The sequence below is a fragment of the Xenopus laevis genome, chromosome 3S, assembly GCF_017654675.1.
Source record: "Xenopus laevis strain J_2021 chromosome 3S, Xenopus_laevis_v10.1, whole genome shotgun sequence".
NCBI classification, from domain to species: domain Eukaryota; kingdom Metazoa; phylum Chordata; class Amphibia; order Anura; family Pipidae; genus Xenopus; species Xenopus laevis.
This window is the reverse complement of record NC_054376.1, coordinates 44485337-44509862: the sequence shown is the minus strand read 5'-3', so window position 1 is coordinate 44509862 and position 24526 is coordinate 44485337. Positions and strand designations below refer to the sequence as shown.

Below are 24526 nucleotides of genomic sequence, written 5' to 3'. Positions count from 1 at the left end.
ATGGTTGGGGTTCACTGCAGGGATATCACTTATCACTCATGTTTAGCTGGTTCCTTGTCTGTGTGGACACCATTCAGAATCTCTGCTCTCTTGGTAACAGTTCAGAATCTCTGCTTTTCCCTGCTCTCATCAACCAACTGACTTTCCTCTGAATATAAGGGTCCCACCCCTTGCACCACTATTCCAAGTGGCTTTTTAGCAAGTCCAGTTTATTCGTTTTGGTTCACTTATAGAAGCTGATGCTTACAGGGCTGAATATTAGGGTTGTAGTGTAGAGTAGAGTGTAGGACTGGCCAGATATGGGGTGACTTTGACGTAGTTGGCCAGCTTAATTATATTGCAATATTTGGACAAACAATCCCTTTTTTTGTGTAAAGGGTAAGGCATGATTTAGTAGCTGTATGCACAAAATGTCTCTCTTCAGGCAGCCCAGTGGAATGGATGTGCTGGGCATCTTGCACTGGATAAAAAGTCCAACATGAAGGTTCAAAGTGCAACTTCAGGGGGTGCAGACAAGCCCTGTCCCTATCACCTTCCATAGGTTGTAATTGACCCTTACAGACTTATCCAACATGTCAAATGTATGTATGTATGTATTTTTATTTATATAGCACTACTTTTGCATGCAGCACTGTACAGCAGAACAATAAATTAATAGAATAGGCATTAATATAATAAATACAAATAATTACAAAGCACTGTTACAATAAAGATTAAGATCTTAGTGTCAAAGAGACAAAGGATGGAGGTCCCTGTCCTGTAGAGCCTATAATCTAAATTCAAGCACATTACAGAATCTCATGTTTAATATTATACTGTCATAGTCACTTAGCTAATTATTCCCATATATATGATTGTTGCAGTGCAAAAGGTGATAATCAGTAGAATAATACATACGGTTAAGATGCACCCACATATTGTGTTGGTTCATTCCTATGAGACATGCCCTATAGCAATTAAAGGATTACATCATATGATGGGGTAAGTGTTTAGGAGAAATAAACTGCATAGCTTTAGGAAATCTCATATTCTGCTTTTTTTTATAAATAGCACAGAAGTTCTCTGTTTCAGTGACTTTCTAATAGCAGCAGTATTTATAAAAGTGTGTCATTTTTTACTTTCTACACCATCATTTATCATCAATGGGCAAAATCAGGCAGAAAAGAAATCCTGGTCTGAAATATGGCAGCAATCAACAATACATTTGTACTGTTGTTAGCAAGCACTAACATCAGCATTCTATACTTTGCTCCACATAAAAATAATTACACAACTTTATAAAGATGTGTGATACTGCAGCATGCATCATAGCATTAAATTGGTGACGTTTGGTGCACTAATACATATATACATATATATACTGTATATATGTGTCTCCATAGAGTTGTAGAGATATTAGACTGTAGGATGAAAAGGAATTTGGCCCCAAAGAACTACAATATCATTGTATGGATTATAATACGCATATCCTAGGATAGCTGAACATGGAGCTCATTTATCTAGGCAGTATAATGCTACAATTCATGCAATTTAAAAACTAACTGTGAGCACAATGGGGTTCCCTGTAATTATCACCAGATCCACACAAATAATACACAAAATATTGCTCAATACAATACAAACTATGTGTTTGTATGTATGTATGTATATACTTATTTGTGTAGCGTTCCTTGAGGGCAAAGCACTGTACAGCAAAACAATAAATTAGAAGAGCAGACAGGGGGTCATTGCAATAGTGAATACAAATAAGTACAAAAATACAAGACACATAAATATAAAGTACAATTTCAATACAGATTAAGTGCTTACTCTCATGGGTAAAAAGGATGGAGGTCCCTACCTCGTAGAGCTTACAGTCTAAATGGAAGAGTAACATACAGACACAGATCGGAGGGATATTAAGTGCTGTAGGTTACAGTGGGTAACACTGCCATATACTGTAAGTGCCAGTTCCCAGTTCAGGTGTTATGCAAGTGTTCCAAGAGGTATTCTTTGAGTTTAGTTCTGAAGACAGAAGGGTTTAATGAGAGAAACAGCATTAGCAGTGGGGGGTGCAACCAAGTGGTTATAAAGGGCTTTGAAAGTTAACTTCAGCAGGGGAGAGGCCTGTACCCTTTTGGATGAGAGGAGGAGAATTCAGCAGAGAATTTTGGCAGTATTGCGTAAGAAAAAAAAGTGAGACATTTTGACAGTGGTGTTAATATGATCCGAGAAAGAGAGAGAAGAGTCAACGATTACTTAATTAATTGAGCATGCCATCAATAGAGATAGTAAATGGGGGAGTAGGACCAGGCTTAGGTCGAAAGATAGTTAGTTCAGTTTTTGTTGGGTTGAGTTTGAGATGGTGCTGGCTCATCCAGCTGGAGTTTGCTAGATGGCAGTTAGAGATGTGAGCCTCAGTTGTGCACCAGGAGTAAAACACCATGGCAATTTGATTAAAACCAGATTTGCTCCAGCCTATGCATAGTGGAGAGAAGTAATGTGTACATCCTTTTTCCTGCTCTTTGGAATTCAGGATAAGTATTATAAACATAATCAAATGCTGTGGCTCATTTATCAAGAGGCCCAAATGTACAAATGGCATTGTTGCACTCATTTTGCTGGTTATAATGCAAGATATATATATAGTAAAACCATTAGGCGGGGGTGCAATGAGGCTGTGACCACAAAATTCATATAGACAAATACAAGAGTCCTCTGCACTCAACCCATTATCAATATATTTAAGACATTGAGACATTTTGTGCATACTGCTACAAAAAATGTCTTACCCTTTAAACAAAACAGGGATTGTTTGTCCTATATTGCAATATATTTAAGCTGGCCAACTACGTCAAAGTCATCCCATATCTGGCCAGTCCTATGCTCAATTGTATCTGATTCATTAAGAATTCTATTGCTTCATTATACATTTTACAAAGGGACTAGGTTTTACCTGCAACTTACTTGCTGCTTTCAAAGTAAAACTCTCAAACTTGGCTGCCCTTGTATTAGCCACCAGTGGGAGCGCCTGAAAAAATGGTCTGTATGACCAAAATTAAGTCTGTTTCTTCATGGAGATACTAAGCTTTATTTTACACAAAAATTCCTTTAAGTTTCGGGACAGAAAATCCTTGCAATTGCAGGGATTGCACCTGTCTATGCCAAATCTTCTTTGAGTTGGTTTGAAGAGAAGCATGGCTATCATAATTTACCTTCACTCAAGCACTATTGTTTTTGGTGGAGGTATATTGATGATGTGTTTCTCCTATGAAGTGGTCACTTGGACTCCCTATCCACCATGATGCAATTAATGGGGCCCATGTGGATATCAAGTTTCATATGGCTTTTGATCTCCAAAAGTGATCATTTGAATGCAATAATTTGAAATACTGGTGCATGCAAAGATATGTATTAATATATTATTAGCTAATATTACTGCATGTTGCATCAATTGTACAAATTTCTCTGTAACTAACAGGTCCAGGCCTTTGGGGTTGAAGTGAACCCCACCTTTCCTAAGTATGCACTTGTTGCCTCATTATACTGTAACTATAAAAGGGTCACAGTTGCAAGTGTTTTTGCGCACTGCATTGTGGGTATAAAGCATGGTAATTTGGCTACAGAAGCTGCACTTTGTTCATTACATTTAGTTTGACCCTTTTACATGTCTTGCTGCAATACCACCAATATGCTCTATGAAATAAGACACTGAATCTTTATGTTTTTGTAGCCTCTAATTTAACATAATATTTGAGACCAACATAAAGCTGAGATACCTCTCCAGTGACTATGATATTCCATGTTTTCTCCAATACAGCAAAACAAGAATGGCCAAACTTCAGCCATGCTGCTAGTAGCTTTGTAAAAACTGTCACTCTAGTGTCATGACCCATTATACCCCTTCCAATCCATCCAGAACTTCTAGTATGTCTTCATAGTGCTTGATAGAAATGAGTCAGTCATTAGTCTAACAAACTTTCTAAAATGATAATAGACTTACGTAGGTCTCAACACAGAAGTTAAATAAGCTGTAAGAATGTTATAATATGGACGATCTCCATTCCAATCCATAAACTTCAATCCTAGTACAGAGAATCAATGCACAGTACCTGAGCAGCTAAAAGCTTTTGCCTCTAAAATGCAGAGAGGGATCAACCTTATTATGCTCAGCATCCAGAAACAGGCTAATTAGAGTCCTTTGTTATGGAAATACAGCATCAACAATAACAAAAAAAGACAGTACAGTATAATAAGACACGTTTTTGTAGAAATGACTTGTACCTGCATTTATGTACGTATTATTCTCTATAGATTTACTATCCCATGCCACAGCAATAGCAATGGAAACTATTAATATGTGGCATTTCAACTCCAGTTGCTCTGCAGAATGCATTATTACCATATGGCATTTACCAGACCGTTATGTTTCATGGAAAAATATATTTTTGTGCATTATTATTCTAACTTTCAAGTTCATTCCTTTCTAAGACATGGGGGCAGAGCGGGTGATTCTTGCCAGGAACAGTGTGGAATACTATGCCTTTAATAAAGTGCAGCAACTGCCAGCATTTGTAGTATCTTTGAGGGTGTGCTGTTATAGGACTGAAGGGCTGCTAATAGATAAGATGATACATGGATAGATAGATACAGAGAATACATAGGGATAGAAACAAAACAAAACAAAAAGCTTACAATTTAGCCCAAGCCTCAGAATGTTAAAAAGGTCAGTGATTACAATTCCTGGTTTGCAGCACTTGGGTTCTGGGTTTGATTCCATCCAGGGTAGTATTTGCAAGGAGTATGTGCTTTTTTTTTAGCACCCTGTGCCCTACCCTGCACTTTGTAAAGGAAAATATGTATTACTAAAAAATAGATGAACAAGAATTGAGAGTTCCAAAGGAAGAGATTGAATGAAGTGGAGGGAGGCACAGAGTCATGACTTCTAAATGAACTTTATGCCTCGATAGGAAACCTGATAAAAGGTTTAAAGAGGGTGGAGTTTGTTTATATGAAAATATAAAATATGTTTTATGTTTATTTATAAATATTGTTTTATATGCTTAAGCATACAGAAGAATACAGATTTATGACATTAGCAGAGTCTACATGTTATCCAGAAAGCCTGGGATCTAGGATTTTCCAGATAAGGAGTCTTTATGTTTTATATCTCTGTACTGTAAGTCTACTAAAAAAAATTTTAAACATTAAAAAAAAAAACAATAGTATTGTTTGCCTCCGATAAGGATGAATTACAACTTAGTTAATGTCCAGCAAGCTACTTTTTTATTATTACAGAGCAAAATGAAATCATTTTTAAAAATGTGACTTATTTGATTAAAATTGGGTATAAGGGAGACGGCCTGTAATTCAGAGCTTTCTGGATAACAGGTTTCTAGAAAATGGATCCCTTACCTGTACCTGCTGGTCGTAGTTTACAATCTAGCAAATCAGAGTTTTAGAATGTTCTCACTACTAGTGATGGGGGAATTTGCGCAGTTTTGCTTCGCCGGAAAATTAGCGAATTTCGCGCGAAATTTGCAAAACATTCGCGAAACGGCGCCGGCATCTCGTTTTTGACGCCGGCGCCCGTTTTTGAAGCCGGCGTCCGTTTTTTTCGATGCTGGCGAAAATTTTTTATGACGCCAGCAAATTTTCGCGGGCGTTTTGCGAATTTATTCGCTGGCGGCGAATCGCGCAAATTCGCTGTGAATTCACGCCTGGAGAATAAATTCGCCCATCACTATTCACTACACAAGTTAAATGGAATACACTGCAAAAAGGAATGTTTCATATGTGCTTCATATATGGAAATAATGAACTTTCAACAATAGTTTCAAGTGCAACAGTAGTTACTGTTTGGCAAAACATTATTCACATTAGGGTTGGATTGTTCCAGCATGAACCAGATCTCTCTGCTTGTGATTGGCACTGGGCAGTAAGGACTGGTACACTGCTTAGTAGGGGGGCTGTTCTGTGCTGGGCAGTAGCACTGCAGAGGGCAGAATCTGTTTCGACTGCTCGAAAGCAGTCAAGCAAATGATAAATTGGCTGCTTTGATAAACCTGCCAATTCATTAAAACCCTGCAATGGATTGCACGGCTCAAACTGCCATATAATTATCCAGGCACATCATCATACTGTGTCTCAATTGCATTCACTCTGCAGCCCCCGAGGAATTTGTCTATTAATCTGTTATCAGGATTGCTGCAAAAGAAGGAGTCCGCATGTGGACTGCATGAACGGCAGCAAAATGATTTTGACACTTTTTTAAGGTGGGAAAGGTTGACAGGTGGGTTGAAAGGCTGACCACTTCTCACACTGGCGCAGTGCAATGTTACTGCTTGACTGCCATTTACTCAATTTTTCTCAAGGCTGCATGTTTCAAACAAATAACATTAGGCTTTGATGCCTTCTATTTCTGATTCCATTAGTAACCTTTTGTCCACCTTCTTTCATTTCCAGTGTATGTTTTATCATTTAGCACAAACCGAAAAATCCTCTTTTATTTTTTTGGTCGATTTTCAAGTTGATAATGGTAAAATGTATTTTTCTGGACATTTCCCCATTACATTTATAGTACGTTACAATACACCCTTTGGCTTTAATTGGTATACTGTTTTTATCTCTAATTTCCCCTATTCATATGATTTCTACAACACAAGTGATATTAAAATGGATTCAATATCTCAAAAGACCTTAGTAGTAAAATCAAATACAATTTATTTTTCTCAGAATTTCTAAAGCCTTTGGCATGACCTGATTAGTAACTGTGTTAGAAAAAATCACTAAAAAGCTATGACGATGTAGAATCACTTTAAAAGAATTATCTTAAGGGAAAACTATACCCCCCAAACAATGTACGTCTCTATAAAAAGATATTACATAAAACAGCTCATATGTAAAACCCTGCTTCATGTAAATAAACCATTTTCATAATAATATACTTTTCTAGTAGTATGTGCCATTGGGTAATCATAAACAGAAAATTGCCATTTTAAAAAATAAGGGCCGCCCCCTGGGATCGTACGATTCACTGTGCACACAAACATACCAACAAACCATATTTGTTAGATCACATGAGCCAATTAACAGACAGAGTTGTGTCTTTTGCTTCAACACTTCTTCCTGTTACAATTAGGGTCAAATTCATTAAGGGTCGAATATCGAGGGTTAATTAACCCTCGATATTCGACTGGGGAATGAAAATCCTTCCACTTCGAATATCGAAGTCGAAGGATTTTGCGCAAATACTTTGATCGAACGATCAAAGGATTTTAATCCAACGATCGAAGGATTATCCTTCGACCAAAAAAAGTTAGACAAGCCTATGGGGGACCTTCCCCATAGGCTAACATTGAGCTCGGTAGCTTTTAGGTGGCGAACTAGGGGGTCGAAGTTTTTTCTTAAAGAGACAGTACTTCGACTATCTAATGGTCGAATAGTCGAACGATTTTTAGTTCGAATCCTTCGATTCGAAGTCGTAATCGATGGTCGAAGTTGCCAAAAAAACACTTTGAAATTCGAAGTTTTTTTTCTTCTATTCCTTCACTCAAACTAGAGTTGTAGTATTTATGGTCAGGTGATCTCAGATCAGCACACAGACCACCATGAAATGGTGGCTCAAGGCAAAACATGTAAAAGGGCAAGATTTACTTAAATATATATTCCAGTTTGGTAAGATTCTTTAATATGCCACTTAATATGATATAAACTATCTGTTGCTTAAAGTGGACCCGTCACCCAGACATAAAAATCTGTATAATAAAAGTCCTTCTTAAATTAAATATGAAATCCAATTTCTTTTTTTATTAAAGCATTCATAGCTGTTGTAAACTCATTTAAAAATATCAGCTGTCAATCAAGTATTGCCTACCCCTCCTCTATGCCTAGGCATAGAGGCGGGGCAAGCAATTACTTTCACTTTCCATTCAGCACTTCCTAGATGTCACTGCTCTCCCTACATTCCCCCAGCTCTCTTAACCATTTAATTGTGTAACCAGTGCATGGGGATGGACATTGGGTCCCTGTCCCCTGGTGCACAACAAGATTCTGAGATGATACAAGGCTTGCCTTAATAACAGTGTCCACAAAATGGCTCCTGCCTGCTTGCTATAATTATGAGTTCCCAGACTGATGGAAACAAGATTCAAATAATTTCTACAGTGTAATTAAAGTTCATTTTGCTTGACTAACATTATAAAATAGGATTTGGATAATTTTGTTTGGGTGACAGGTCCCCTTTAAGTGTTCATTTGGGGCTATAGTTTTCCTTTAAGGTGCCATATATTCTTTCAACCCCTCAGTGGATGGGTCATGTTGGCAAGGCTGTATTTATATATATATAGGCACCCAAGGGCCTGTGCCTAGAAGAGCAACTGTAAAAGGGCAGCCCTTGGGTTCCTATATCACAAATTAAAATTTTTTAATAAAAATAAAACATCTCTCTCTCAGCCACCAGAGACTCGTGGATGAATCCGGCAGCTATACTGTGCAGGAGGTAAAGATCATTGCAACTCTTCCTATGTCTACTTTAATACATGTATTTATATTTAGAGTATATTCCTTGAAACTGACACTTTGACTGCTCCTGCATAACCAACATAGGTAATGACAGCATTGCTAGTAGACATACATTGATGGACTGATATTGTAGGCAAGACACAAGTAGCAAAACTACCATTTCTTTTGTGGAGAGAGGCAAGTAAGCCAAGAAATAATTATGGGAAAATAAACAATTAATAAACTGTACGTAGGCTAAAGGAAAAAATTTGTTAGCCTATGGAGAGTGGAGAAACAAAAGAGGCACTTTTTACATATTTCTACCCCTACCTTTTCCTTTTGAAATCGGCATTTTATTTAAAAATGTCAAGTTTGCTTTAAAATGGAGTTTGCAATGGAACAGCTGAATAAAGCCTGTACATGGAATAGCTAGCAGCGTCTAACTGTGACTCCTACAGAATACGAGGAGGTGTGTTCTATTGCCCTCCCTTACTATTAAGGGGTGTTGTGCCCTTCTCAATATAAATTTTCCAATTTCTGCAAAAAATGCAGTTAGATTGAGGCTTCCATGGAAACAAATGCTTTTGATTCAGACCTTGAAAACTTCTGCAATGTCCCTGTCATTTTTTTCCTAGCAAAAGCTGGCTTTTACATGCAAAGTCAAAATGTGGTAGATTGAAAAAAAAAGCATGTACAGAACAAGGCCAAACTCATTAAGCGAAACTGGATAAGCATTACTGTACTCTGTAGCAAAAGCACAGGGGGCCTCTGAGTAAAAAATGAGCGTAGTCCTTTTAATTGCAGTTCAAATGGTTTCCACATGTATGGCTCTCCAGCAGTTTAAGGGGCTGATTCACTAAGGGTCAAATATCGAGGGTTAATTAACCCTCGATATTCGACTGGGAATTGAAATCCTTGACTTCGAATATCGAAGTCGAAGGATTTAGCGCAGATAGTTCGATCGAACGATCGAAGGATTATTCCTTCGATCAAACGATTAAATCCTTCGAATCGAACGATTCGAAGGATTTAAATCCAACGATCGAAGGAATATCCTTCGATCAAAAAAAGTTAGGCAAGCCTATGGGGACCTTCCCCATAGGCTAACATTGACTTCGGAAGCTTTTAGATGGCGAACTAGGGGGTCGAAGTTTTTTTTAAAGAGACAGTACTTCGACTATCGAATGGTCGAATAGTCGAACGATTTTTACTTCGAATCCTTCGATTCGAAGTCGTAGTCGAAGGTCGAAGTAGCCCATTCGATGGTCGAAGTAGCCCAAAAAAAACTTCGAAATTCGAAGTTTTTTTACTTTTAATCCTTCACTCGAAGTTAGTGAATCGGCCCCTAACTGTATCCATATCTTCATTATATCAATGCACTGCTGGTGGCAGAAGTGTTGCACTAATGCTAGAATGCTAATTGAAAAAAGGGTAAAATCTTACATTTCTTTCACCCTGGATAAGAACTGAATTGAATCTATGGCTTTTAGGTTCACATGGTCCATATCCATCAGTCAATGGGGTATATTTATCAAAGAGTGAAGTCCCCTAGAGTGAAATTCCGCCACTTTACATTCATTTCTATGGGATTTTTACAAGAGTATTTATCAATGGGTGAAAGTGAAAGTTCACCCCTTGATAAATACGCCTTAAAAATGCCATAGCAATTAATCTAGGGAGGCGGAATTTCACTCTAGAGGACTGTGGTGATCTCTAACTTCACTCTTTGATAAATATCCGCCATGAGTGTTCAATCCCCAGAATAATCACCTTGCAAGGGGTCTTAGACTCATTGGCACTAAGTACAGGGAAGTATAGGTGGAACATGTGCATGTATGTTGCATCTAGAGGTTGTGCTGTAGAAAATGCAAACACACACAGCAATATGCATTTGTTGAGAAATATGGTTGTTTGGCAAGCATTTATATTTGCTGTACTGGTGCTATTACCCAACCAGTTAATTTGTCTCTGACTCATCCCAGGCTACATACTGTAGCTTTGTCATCTGTTGTCTGGATATTGGTAAGTTCCGCCTTGCAACTAACCTCACGTTTTAGTAATTTATGATTACCTTTATGCTGGAATCAGCTTTTAAATGGTGATACTTCATACACACAAGCCTTGTACACAGCATACAAAATAAAGTGGCTTTACTTAAAATGCAAGACATTAGCAGACCCCTTGTCCCTCAAATACAAGTTCTGCTGTATGATAGTCATGCTACTGTATACTGTATTCTTATAAATTATCCTCAGCTATGCCAGCAACTTCATTTACTATCTGCTGGGCAGGGTACAAAGTGAAAAACCCACCATGTTTTTTTTTCACTTAGCTCCTTAAAGTGGACACCCAGACACAAAAATCTGTATAATAAAAGTCCTTTTCAAATTAAACATGAAATCCAATTTCTATTTTTTATTGAAGCATTCATAGCTGTTGTAAGCGCATTTAAACATCTCAGCTGTCAATCAAATATTGTCTGCCCCTCCTCTATGCCCAGAGCATAGAGGAGCGCATAGACGGCATAGAGGGCATAGAGGGCATAGGCCCTGGGCATAGAGGCGGGCAGACAATTACTTTCACTTTCCATTCAGCACTCTCCTCATTTCACTTTCCATTCAGCACTCTCCCCACATTCCCCCGTTCTCTTCACCATTTAATTGTGTATCCAGGACATGGGGATGGACATCAGGTCCCCCATTCTGGTGCACAAACAAGATTCTGAGAAGATTGAAGGCTTGCCTTAATAACAGTGTCCACAAAATGGCTCCTGATTACTTGCTATAATTATGAATTCCCAGACTGGAGGAAACAAGATTCAAATAATTTATATAGTGTAATTAAAGTTCATTTTGCTTGACTAATGTGATAAAATGGGATTATGAATATTTTTCTTGGGTGACAGGTCCCCTTTAAGGTAGAAAAGTCCTGAAGGTCTTTGAACTACATCCGCCCCATGAATACAGCATTTCCTGTGTTCTGGCCAAGGGGAGACACACTCGTCCCCTCACTTGTCATTAAGGAACAGAGAAGAAATGACCCCCCTTAGTGCTGACAGTTACAGCAGAGCTGCCTTGTGCCTGCCAGTGATGTGCTCTGCTCTCATGCTGGACTTTTTTATTTAGTGAGTGGTACCAAGTGCAGCCAGACCCAGAAGAGGAATGCTTTTTGAATGAGCACTAAAATGGAGTGTTTTTGCACCCCCTTTAGTGTTCTTACTCTTCTTTAAAAAAATCTCTGTTCTAAAATGAGCCATCTATTCTTTAGTAAGTCATGCCTTCTGTCACATAAGCCACTGAAACTTGTGTATTGCAAAAATAATGTATCCCCTGTACAACATCAACCTTCATCAAGTTGTATGTCCTGTATACAATTTCTCCATTATCCAAGTGAAACACATACATCAAATAATGCTTTAATGGAGTAATTCATTCTATTTAAATGCATTCATCTTAAACTTTAAATGTTTAAAGTAAAGCAATTATGAATAACATATGTAACAGTATGTAAAAGCCCTCTTGGCTGCTCTGTGTAAAAGCTTTCAATTCCTATGAAAAAAAAATACAATGTATACAGGAAGTAATTTAATCCTCCATTGCCCTATATGACAAGACTAAACAAGGCAGCATTATCACAAAGCTGCAATACACACACATCTGTTATACAAAAATCAGCACACTCAAGAAGGAACCTTAATAAGCAAGAGGCCCAACTTACATTTCAACAGCCTCAAGGCTGCATGTTGGATAATCCTACTAAAACTTGTCAACACCATGCCGGTTCATCAATTCGAATATATTGCCTAGATTTGCCTCTGCACGACAGCCCCCCCCCTTCCTGCATCTTTTTTTTGCTGCAGTGGTGCAACTTTGCTCTTTGTTAGTATTTGGAACCTCTGGATCTATTTGCTAATTTGGGTCAGTCTTATACAAAAACAGTTATAAAGAAAGAAAAAAAACACGTAATAAACTATTAAGCAATTTAATGCTAAGCAAAGATTACTTGTGCAATTTTTGGCATAATTTGCCAGGTTTTATACCCAAAATGCAACTTTTCTCCTTAATTCCACTGTATTTGCAACCACTACAAACCAAGGCATATATAACCAATGCATATTTTAGTAAATGGCAGCAAATAAGGTGCAATCGTTCGGAAACAGATCCACACAAACACAGAATGATGCCGTCGGGGGATTGACCCCTTTTATTATGCCACCGAAAATTTAACATTTCAGGGGGGGAAATCCTCCCTTCATCAGTATTCACCCTCCCCCAAAACTTTGAATTTCGGGTGGCATAATAAAAGGGGTCAATCCCTCGACTGCATCATTCTGTGTGTGTGTGGATCTGTTTCCAAACGATTGTTGTTGCTAGGGGACCCAGCCGGGCCAACAGAGGACCAGTACCACCATTGCAGTATAAGTGAATCAAAGGTGTGTGGTGGAATAATTACATTTCATTCAAGAATATAAGGTGCATCATGCAGGAAGATTGGTCACTTTTTGCTTGTGGTGGAACCAGAGAGCAAAGTAAGGTGGTGGCAGGGACGAAACTATGATATAATAAGGTGGTGGGGCAATGGCATATCCAATGCCCACATTAACTCTTGTCTTGTGAGTATAACACCGGGAGTAGTGCGGTTTTATGTTTTGGTTTTCACTAAACTACAATACAAGCCTTCGGCAGCACTGTGAAGTGTGGGTCCTATTTTGTCACTTTTTTCTCATTTTTTTCCTTTTTCAATTTTTGTAATTTTTTATTTTTTCAATTATTCATTATTTAAGTTTTTCATTCACTGAATAATCACCATATGTTTACTTGATACTATTTTTCACTTATGGAAAATATATTTTAGCTGACTAAGCACAAATTCAATATAAAAGAAGCAAAAAAAATGCTACACTGTATTATTTGTATTTTTCTGTTTTCCCCCCTGAATAATCTGTGGTTTCATAGTTCCACTCTGGGTTCCAATGATAGAGTAACAATCCCTGAAGTAGTCTTTTATTAAACTAAAGTACAACATAGCATACTAAACGTATAGCATACTACAGCAATGATCATGTTCATGGCAGGAGAAAATGGTGTGCAAAAAACTTAAAACCACATAGTCAACACAAAATCAATTACTGATAACAATATCGTTAATCTATTAGGAAGCCATGGCTGTTATAGCACAGATATTTCATACAAACAGCCCATTGAACGCAGACAAACCCCACCATTTGTGTGTTCAACTAAGGAAATGAACTCATAGCCCTGTATATTCAATGACAGCACTCTAGTCATTAACATCAAGCAATGTGCTATCAGCACTAAGGCTACCCAGAGTCTGGGTATGAGTTCAGTGTTGGAATGGATAAGTTATAAAGAACAAAGGCTGCTAAATTCAGCTTCCATTTTGCAGTTTATTTTGTTAGCTTCCAGGCAATGATGTCTGCCTGGGATATACAGAGTGAAAACATAGAACATGCTGTTAATTGACTCAACTTTAAACATGGCTTGATTCCCCACAGGCAGCAGACATCAATAAAGATTATTTTCCCAAAACCGCTGTTTATAATGGACTTTTATCACTGAAGTGCATTTTTAATGAAGTAATTCAACAGCTGCTCTGGTTCCGCTTATGTGATTAGGAAAAAAAGAGAGAAAATACAATCACGAGCTACAGCAAACAATAGGAATTTTGAAAACGAAATTACAATGTAATTAGTCATTTTTAGCTCAACAAACATGACTAGCGCTCACCTCTGCTTAACCCTTTTCTATACAGACACCCCTTTCAGCAGGTTAGAACATGGGTGCACCCATGGGTGCAAGGAAGCTCTGTCCTTACTTGCTCACCTGAATGACAAACAAGTTAGGGGATGGGTAAGGTGCGTAGGGGTTACACCTATGTCCCCCACCACTCATAAATACAGTGCTGCCAAATAAAAGCTGCACTACGTTCATAAGGGGAACTCAGGTAATTGCTGAAGCTATTATGGCAATTTATTTGGTTTTTGGTCAAACCTTTCATACATAATTCAGTATTCAGTCACCACAACCACCCAAAAAGAGAGAGGGTAAGATGTGATTTTTGGGCAAAGTTCAAAAAAATATATGTGTCTGTCTATAAATATATATATATATTTATGATACAAATGAGAAGATTGGTGAATGTGTGGTTAAGGGAATGACCTTATGATGACAGTGGGGTTGTAGAGCTACTGCTTGTCTTTATTTTACGCGGCCTTTGATTTTACGTGGCCGTTGAGCAATAACTTCATCTGGGACATCCTTATCTCCTGTATCAGTGTTTGTATGATACAGGTATGGGATCTCTTATCCGGAAACCCATTATACAGAAAGCTTCAAATTACAGAAAGGCCATCTGCCATAGACTAATTTTTATCCTAATAATCCAAATTTGTAAAAAAGATTTCCTTTTCTCCGTAATAATCAAACAGTACATTGTACATGATCCCAACTAAGATATAATTAATCCTTATTGGAAGCAAAACCAGCCTATTGGGTTTATTTAATAGCTACATTATTTTCTAGCAGAAGGTATGAAGATCCAAATTACGGAAAGATATTATTATTCGGAAAACCCCAGGTCCCAAGTATTCTGGATAACATGTCCCATACATGTATCTGAATGACTGATGTATACACCCTTCTGTTCCATGGTTTTGGGGAATATATTGTTGCGTTATAAATATGAGTCAATAATAATAATACAGGTATGGGAAACCTGTTATGCAGAGAGCTCAGAATTACGGGAAGGCCATCTCTCATAGACACCATTTTATTCAAATAATTCAAATGTAAAACAATTCCTTTTTTCTCTGGGTAAATAGATAGGCTGTGTGAAATAAAAAATGTTTCTAATATAGTTAGTTAGCCAAAAATGTGATTGTAGAAAGACTGGAGTGACTGGACATCTAACATTATAGCCAGAACACTACTTCCTGCTTTTCAGCTCTCTTGGTTTCCACTGGTTGATTACCAGGTAGTAACCAATTAGTTGCTTGCTTGAGGGGAGGGCACATGGCTTATAACTGTTGCTTTTGAATCTGAGCTGAATGCTGAGGATAAATTGCAAAATCACTGAACAGTTATGTCCCATGTGACCCCCCTTCAAGTCGCTGACTAACTCAGAGTTAGAGAGCTGAAAAGCAGGAGGTTGGATTCTGGCTATTATGTTAGACATTCAGTCACTCCAGCCTTTATGCATTATATTTTTGGCTAACTAACTATATTAGAAACATTTTTAATCTTGCACAACCTATCTATTTACCCAATTTTTATTTTTATACTGAACTGTTCCTTTAAAGTGATACTGACACAAAAAAACTAATTTTCAAAATATGAATATACATCAAAAGTTACCTATAGGTTGTGTTGACCATTTTGTGCTGATAGTTCTTCTTTTGAAAGTAATTGTTACTTGGGGGCAGATTCACTAAGGGTCGAATTTCGAAGTTAAAAATACTTCGAAATTCGACCCTCGAATTGAAATCCTTCGACTTCGAATATCGAAGTCGAAGGATTTAGCGCTAAACGTTCGTTCGATCGATCGAAGGATTTTTCGTTCGATCGAACGATTAAATCCTTCGAATCGAACGATTCGAAGGATTTTAATCCAACGATCGAAGGAAAATCCTTCGATCAAAAAAAGTTTAGCAAGCCTATGGGGACCTTCCCCATAGGCTAACATTGACTTCGGTAGGTTTTATCTGCCGAAGTAGGGGGTCGAAGTTTTTTTTAAAGGGAAAGTACTTAGACTATCGAATGGTCGAATAGTCGAACGATTTTTCGTTCGATTCGTTCGATTTCGTTCGAATTCGAACGAATTTAACCAATTCGATGGTCGAAGTACCCAAAAAATACTTCGAAATTCGAATTTTTTTCATTCGAATCCTTCACTCGAGCTTAGTGAATCGGCCCCTTGGAGTTCGTAAACCCCTCTGAATGTCCCTTCTCAGCCTATCAGTGACAGTTTCTAATGCTAACGGACTACTGCAGCAAATATGGCAGCCCCCTCAAAGAGGAATATGCGGGATCAGTTCGGTAATGTAAGAGCATCTATCAAACACTTTTATATCAAACGTACAGTATATATAGCATGCAAATACAATATTGTGATTGGTAAAACTGTTTTATTTCTGGTGTCAGTATCTCTTTAAGGTATGAAGATCCAAATTATGGAAAGATCCCTTAACATGTCCCATACCTGTAATAAATTTACCAGTCCCAGATTTTAAACGTACCGTAATAATTTTTAGTTGGGTTTTCTGGCAGAGGTAAATACAAATATTCTGAGTAGTCTATTTGGGAAGTGTGATTTGGTGTGTGATTCAGTAGTCAACAAAAAAAGTAGATGTGCACTTAATATTGCTATAAACAATTGCAAATTCTGTTTTCTGCTAACATTTTGGTGGCTTTTCTGAAAACTTATTCAAATCAGTGCATGAAATTGCAAACTGGAGAGCTGCTGCTAAATACAAGCTGAAAAAATAAAAAACATTACTCTCTACATCATACTAAAAGTTAATTTAAAGGTGAAGGACCCCTCTGAAAACGAGGGAAGACTACAATGGTCTGTTTAGCAAGAGCCCAGTAAATCTACGCTCCTATGACTATACCTAATGGACAACTGTACACAATTTATGATGAATGGGCACGGAAATGTAAAAATAAAATGTCTTTTTGTTATTGCATCTCTTACTTTGTATTTAGATGTTTGTACCGTAACCTTTTCACTTATAAACTGATTAAACTGGCGGCAAATCCAGCAAATCAAACAAAATAATCGCTCAGTGTTACTAGAAAGTCATTCTCATCAGCTGTGAATAGGTCGGCTAACGTGATTTTTTTTTTCAGATCACAGAGTGCAGGCTATACAGATCTAGCCCTGCGTATGAATAGAAAAGGAATACAACTGTGCAGAGTAGACTAATAATGGCACATTATTCTGCACAATGGTTCATTGTAGATCTTAAGTATTTGTGCTTGCAGTAATCATCTTTTTCTGTTGGAATCCCAGCGCGTTTTATTATAAAGCAGTTTTTTCCCTTCTGTATTCCATTTAATTAATGGGGATTGCAATCAGAAAAAAGTACTGAGCAAAATAAAAATAGGTTTTATGCTAGGCCTTGTTGCCATCGTTTGCACACTCCAGTTGGGTTGCTGTTCATGGCCTCTGGTCACTTTACTGGTAGGTTTCAAATTTTTCAGTAGCCTTGATTTTGTGTCATCCTGCATTGAGGGCAGAAAAAAAAAACATTTTAATCCAAATCACAAAATCAGTAATCCCTTATGTGAGAAAGGGCCCAATTAAAACACACCCCTTAGAATCTGCAGGCACTCAAGACAAATACACTTTATGCCTTAAAATTGGGTTTAAATTGGCTACTTACAAGGTCATTTGCTCGAAGACAGCACAGAAATGGTTGTTCTTTAATGAAATACATATCAATGTTTATGTATATTTCTTAAAAGAAATAACATTTTGATAAGAATTGTTTGCAATAGAGGTGGCCAGTTTATTGATTCCTCTTTTGGGTATATTTATCAGAGTGAAGTTAGAGATCTCCACAGTCCACTAGTGTGAAATTCTGACACTCTCTTGGGATTTTTAAAAAAAGTATTATTCACCCTTTGATAAATATGTCTTTCAAAATCCCATAGAAATGAGAGTGGCGGAATTTATCTCTAGCAGACTCTGAGATCTCTAACTTCACTCTTTGATAAATATACCCCTATGTCTGTTTTTTCCCTTCTGGTTAGAAGACAGGGAGCAGAGGAAGAGCGTACTTTCCTGTTCTGACTCGCACTCGACCTTAACCCAAATTGATCACCCACAGAACAACAAACGCTTTATATTCATTCCCAAGGGATTATTAGAATCCTATTTATCAATGGAGTTCACTATTTGATACATATGCATTTAAAAATCCCGTGGAAATGAATAGAAAGTGATTAAGTTTTTCTGTGGTGAGCTCTAAATTCACACTTTGATAAATCTGCCCCTTAATTATGCAGAACTATAGGTTCCATGCCGGATGCTGCCACTTTGAAGGGTGATTTGTCAAATTTGAAAACTGAGCAGCAAATTGGAAAATGAGGTTGATAAATGCAAGGTTGTGCATTTACAAAAATATTAGAAAAATAATATAAATGCAAGTTATACACTAAATGGGAGTGGTAGTTCATTAAATGAGAAGGATCTAGGGGGTTTTGTAGATAACAAGTTATCTAATTCCAGGCAGTGTCATTCTGTGGCTACTAAAGCAAATAAAGTTCCGTCTTGCATAAAAAAGGGCATTAACTCAAGAGATGAAAACATAATTATGCCTCTTTATAGGTCCCTGGTGAGGCCTCATCTGGAGTATGCAGTGCAGTTTTGGACTCCGGTCCTTAAGAGGGATATAAATGAGCTGGAGAGAGTGCAGAGACTAAGTGCAACTAAACTGGTTAGAGGGATGGAAGACTTAAATTATGAGGGTAGTGTCAAGAGAGGATAGAATCCTTGAGGCAGGAGCTGTATGTGCCTTGGGAACATGTAAAGGAAATGTAGGAAAAAGTTGATGAGGGCAAAGATCCAGACTGGTTCAGGTGCAGAGCAGAACAGGATGGAGAGGGCAAAGATCAGGACTGGCCTAGGCAGGATGAAGAGGGCGACGACTCAGGACAGTTACAGACTGGAAGGAGAAGGAGTGGAACAGGAACAGACTGGATGGGACAGGACGGTGCGGGCATAGATCAGATCAAACTGGGGATAGAGTGCAGAAGGAGACTAGGGCAGGATAGCAGAAGAGGACTGGAGAGCAGGATAGGGAGAGAGGACTAGTGAGATGAGGGGCTACAAAGTACTGTGCTAAACAGTTTCTCTGTTGCAACCTAGAATTCCAGGTTGAAAAACATTTTACAAATTGAATTTAACAGCATTTGTTGCTGCTGCTGCCACTGTGAGACCAAAGCACAGTATTTTGCTGTAAATATGAAGAATATGTCCATGTTCCTGAATTCTATGTGCTGCCGTTTGCATGCATCTGTATGACTTGAAAAAAAGAGACAAATGGTGATCATATAACATTATGGTTTTAGTAAACTCACAGCTTTTAAACAGTTTAAAAGAAGAGGCATTGCTCTGATAATACACACAATCTTGAAGTCACATGTACAGGTATGGGACCTATTATCCAGAATGCTCTGGACCTGGGGTTTTCCGGATAACTTCATACCTTAAGTCTACTACAAAATCATGTAAACATTAAATAAACCCAATAAAATGGTTTTGCTTCCAATAAGGATTAATTATATCTTAGTTGGGATCAAGTACAAGCTACTGTTATATTATTACAGAGAAAAAGGAAATAATTTTTAAAGATTTGATTATTTGATTACAATGGAGTCCATGGGAGACGGCCTTTCCGTAATTCAGAACTTTCTGGATAACGGGTTTCCGGATAACGGATCCCATACCTGTATTACAAAGGGATACAAAGTCTGGACATCATAAAGGGAAAGGAGCACCTATATAAATATTTTCATGTTTCCAGTGGTGCACAAAAAAAATGCTCCAGCAGATTTAATCTTAAAATCCTAGAAAGTCAACATGTCTAGAATGAGGTTTAGTGAATGCAACTGTAATTACAGATCTACAAGTATGGGACCTATTATCCATAATACATAAGACTTAGGGTTTTCAACAAAAGGGATGTGTGTGTAACAGAACACACCTTAATATTATTTATAATTGATATTAGTATATATCAAACTGAATAACTACAATGAGAAATGGAATTGCAGGATTTTAGCTTTCTGGATATCAGGTTTCCAGAAAACAGATCCCATCTCTGTACTGTATCTCAGATCCTCAATAGTGATGGGCGAATTTATTCGCCAGGCACGAATTCGCGGCGAATTTGCGCGATTCGCCGCCAGCGAATAAATTCGCGAAACTCCCGCGAAAATTCGCTGAAAAAACGGGCGCCGGCGTCGGGAAAACGGGCGTCGGCATCAAAAACGAGACGCCGGCGCCGTTTCGCGAATTTTTCGCCGTTTCGCGAATTTTTCGGCGAAGCGAAACGGCGCAAATTCGCCCATCACTAATCCTCAATAAATAAGTTTAATGCAAATTGGTCTGTCTATTCATGTCGAAGTGGTACTTCATTTAGAGTCATCGTTTAAGTCTGCTGGCCAATAATGATCGCCCATGTAATAGTCATTGTCCGACACCTCACTTGTTTTTGGACTAGTGGAAGAGCTGATTTGGGAGCAACTCCGAAGCATCTCCTCCCGTTGATCCTCAACTAATTTGTACAGTTCCAAAGAGGCTTGGGCATCTTCTACAGAACAATGGCCATTTCTGACAACCTGAGGCAAAGGAGAAGGACAAGACATATACAACAGTTCATTCCAATGTAAGCTTAAAAGGATACTGTCATGATTTTTATGGTGCAGTTTTTATTTCTAAATTTCCGCTGCAAATAATTCACTCCACCATATACAATTTTATTACTGAACCAACAAGTATATTTTTTCCACTTGTAATATTGGTGTGTAGGAGCCATCTCAGGTCATTTTGCCCGGTCATGTGCTTTCAGTCAGTGCTGCACTACGGAACTGCTTTCAGGCAGGCTATTGTTGTGACATAATCCCGTTAAATATCATATTAAACAAACTGAATAGACAGAGAGAGTTATAGTTGTAGAGTAAGTGTTGGCATTATGAGTAACACCACATGTAACTAGGGTTGCCACCCGCCAAAAAACACCTGCCAAGGCCGGGGCCAGTATTACAAATTTACCGGCAATGCAGTTGCCGGTAATTTGTAATACCCTTTAAAAAAAGCCCTCGGCCTGCCCCCAATTCGCACAGAACTTATCTTTTTTGCAGTGTTCTTGACATCGGGACGATGTTGCTCCGCCCCCTTTCATGGCACACTGCGTATCCCAGCCCACTTTTGCGTCATGGTCCGTCCCCTTTTTGTGCCCGCCCCCCACCGGCCGGTAATTTTTTTCAGTAAATGTGGCAACCCTGCATGTAACTGTTATAGAATCTGAACTGAAATGTTTAAGCTGAACTCTGTATATGTACTTTAAACCTATACATTTTTTTAGTCCTATACTTTACTGTTTCCTGAAAGGATGCCATGCAACATTTTTTATTTGCCTTTTCATTTGTGTAATAAATATATTAAGAGGTGCAGGAGTGTGGTTACCTCATGCCCTTCTCTCTATGAAAGTGTTTCTGGCTTAAGCGATGTGTGAAGTGCCATTGAGTCTCAGACTGGCTGACTACAATTATAACCTTGGTTAATAGGGTTTAAAATGAAAGCATAACTTCTTTGTATTCCTTACAGCTGGTACAGAGATAACCGGTCTCATGTGTCCCTTTATTAAAGGGCAACTGCAGAAGATATTTTCTATAGTTAGGAGAAAGATAAATATTTTAAGTGAATTTCCTGTAACATCTTCCAGTCACACTTAATAGGAAACTGCCTTCGTAGTATATAAGGCCAAAATGTTATTCTTAGATCAGAAGGTACCAGGGTGAAACTCTGAAAAACCTACAACATTTTGTAGCTACTCAGTGTGCACATAGCCAACTGTGGTTCTTACCTTGTTAAAGGCAAGGGATTTTAAAGAGGCCCTTGTATTTTCTGGAAGTCCTGCAATTTCTTTCATTGAACGGATTTTGCTTGTGTCTCGAGTCTGGGATGAAAGTATTTCAGAGCCTTAAAATCATTATGCAGTGCATGTCCAACCACTCGCTTGTCCTCAAGTATCTTCAGAATCTACAAATGCAAGTTACAGATTACCACAAATTGCATATGACATGATATGGTGGAAAAGCCTTTTTGCCTTTCAAACAATTTGCTCTTATAGGCAGCGTGCTAAATATAGAGTTGAAATGCTGATAATGCTACAAAAAATGTTGGGATGATTTTCTCATACAGAAGTCCAATTGCATAAGTATAATGCATTAGCATATGCATGGTCTATGATGTAACACAATTCTTGGCTTACAAAAAAAGGTGTCTGTGATGTATGTATGGTTTATACAGGAATAGAGAAAATGAAAAACAGAGTGATGTAACATCAAGAGGTTGCAACTTTTATATGGTCAAAAAATGAATATGCTTTATATCTATTTATATATCCATCAGTTTACTTAAATGGGCTTTTGGAATTTATTTTATTTTATAGTACCCTCCCTAATGTTCTTTGAGTCTGAACTTTTTTTTTTATTTATTAATTATTGACCCAAGTCATTAATACTTATAGCTACAGCAAGATTACCCTTAAATGAATTAACTCGATAAAAATACAATGTATGATGTCATACAAATAGATCAACTGACCACTTGACCATGAAAAGGACCATCATATCGTGGAAATTGTAGCTGGATAGCCCCAGTCTGAAGCTTTACAAAATGTTGATACCAATAACATCTGTACCTGCCACTTGGCAGAGTACCCAGACGACCACAGGGTACTACTACGGCCCAAGGAACAGGTATGTTTTAGTTCTTTGCAGTTATCTTAGAGAGAACCACAGCAAACAGAACTGCTAAAAATGGTTTTACATTCATCTGAAATCTGTCCATGGCAGATGCTGCTACCAATGGGTAGTAATTGTTAGGAAACACGCATGGGTAGTTACAGCCTACTGGGTAGAGATATCTATTATGGGTAAAATAGAAGGTAGGTTCTACAGGGCAAATCCTTTAGAAAAACCTATATGCTATAGCTATAGTTATGGTTAATGTTAGGGATGCACCAAATCCACAATTTTGGATTCTGCTGAACCCTTAAATCCTTCGCGAAAGATTCGAACCAAATCAAATTCTAATTTGCATATGCATAGTCACACGAATATTGTGAATTTCAGGTAATATACAGCAGCCCAGAGCATGTGCAATGTTTAGGCTAATGGCAGAAGGCTCATTTGCATACTGGAAGCTCAACATATACCTTCCTGTTGTGGAAACCAACAAGACCATTCCGATTATATTCCTTTCAGAGCTCTGATGTTTTCAGAACTAGCATTCATATGCCGAGAAAAGTCGTTCAGCTGTCTCCGCCCCTGTATTTGTGTGTTCAGGCAAAGAATTAGCCAGTCAGCAAACAAACAGATGCAAAAATGTAAAGTGTGTGTTTTCATGCTGAAATCTACTCTGTGTCTTTGCTGACAGGCTGATCCCATGCTTGAAGGCAGCAGAATGTCTTCTTTCCCCTGACATATGTGTACACCAGGAAAACAACCTGTGTGCTTACTCCTGGGTGTAATAAAAGTAGAGCAGTAACCCATAGCAACCAACAAGATGTTTGCTTTTAAACAGATGAACAGTAAATTGTACCTGCTGATTGGTTGCTATGGGTTACTGCTCCTGGTCAAACAAAGTGCCTTTTATTACATCACCCCCTTAGTCTTCACTTCTAAAGGGCTATGGTTGCATTGGGCTGGCAGAGAAGCCCAAAATGATAAGAGTGTAACAAGTGAAGACTTTATTTCTCTAAATTGAGTTCTCTGAATTTATAAAAGCTTTAAAAAAAGCAGCTTATCTGCAAAACACATATTTGAAAAACCAACTAAATCATTAATAAAACATTTTCAAAAGTTTTTGTTTTTTTTAATTAGACTGCTTCTAGTGTGCTTCTGGTAGCAGCTGCCTTTGACAGTTTATCTGGGACCCAGAGTCTGGGTATTCCATGCTACAGAGTGAAATGTTTTAGTACTGACCTTGCAATTAATCGCTCTGTGGTTATATGTAAAATAACGTAGAAACTCGGGAACGTTGGCATATTAGAAGTCACACAGGAGTTCCAATGCCTTATATAGGCATGAGGCTACAGAATGACTTTAGAAGGGTATGATACACCAAGGAAGTGAGTGATAATTCTGCCACATAATTACTTATAATGCAATGAATATGAGAGGCACAGTGACTCAGTGGGGCTCATTTATAAACACTGGGCAAATTTGCTGCAGTCTAGAGGCAGAAATGAGAGCAATAAATGGCCTCCCAATTCTGCTACTAGATCTGCTCG

The 24526-nt window shown here is 38.0% G+C and overlaps 1 protein-coding gene across 1 annotated transcript; it reads right to left on the bottom strand.

Annotated features, from left to right (window-relative positions):
- Positions 1-20513: 20513 nt before the first annotated feature.
- On the bottom strand, positions 20514-23829 carry aen.S (apoptosis enhancing nuclease S homeolog). The gene is made up of 2 exons (XM_018254671.2): positions 22094-23829; positions 20514-20846 (listed from the first exon to the last, which is right to left on the bottom strand). The coding sequence occupies exons 1-2, from the start codon at positions 22157-22159 to the stop codon at positions 20640-20642; spliced, it is 273 nt and encodes a 90-aa protein (XP_018110160.1). The 5' UTR covers positions 22160-23829; the 3' UTR covers positions 20514-20639.
- Between the last annotated feature and the right edge of the window lie 697 nt (positions 23830-24526).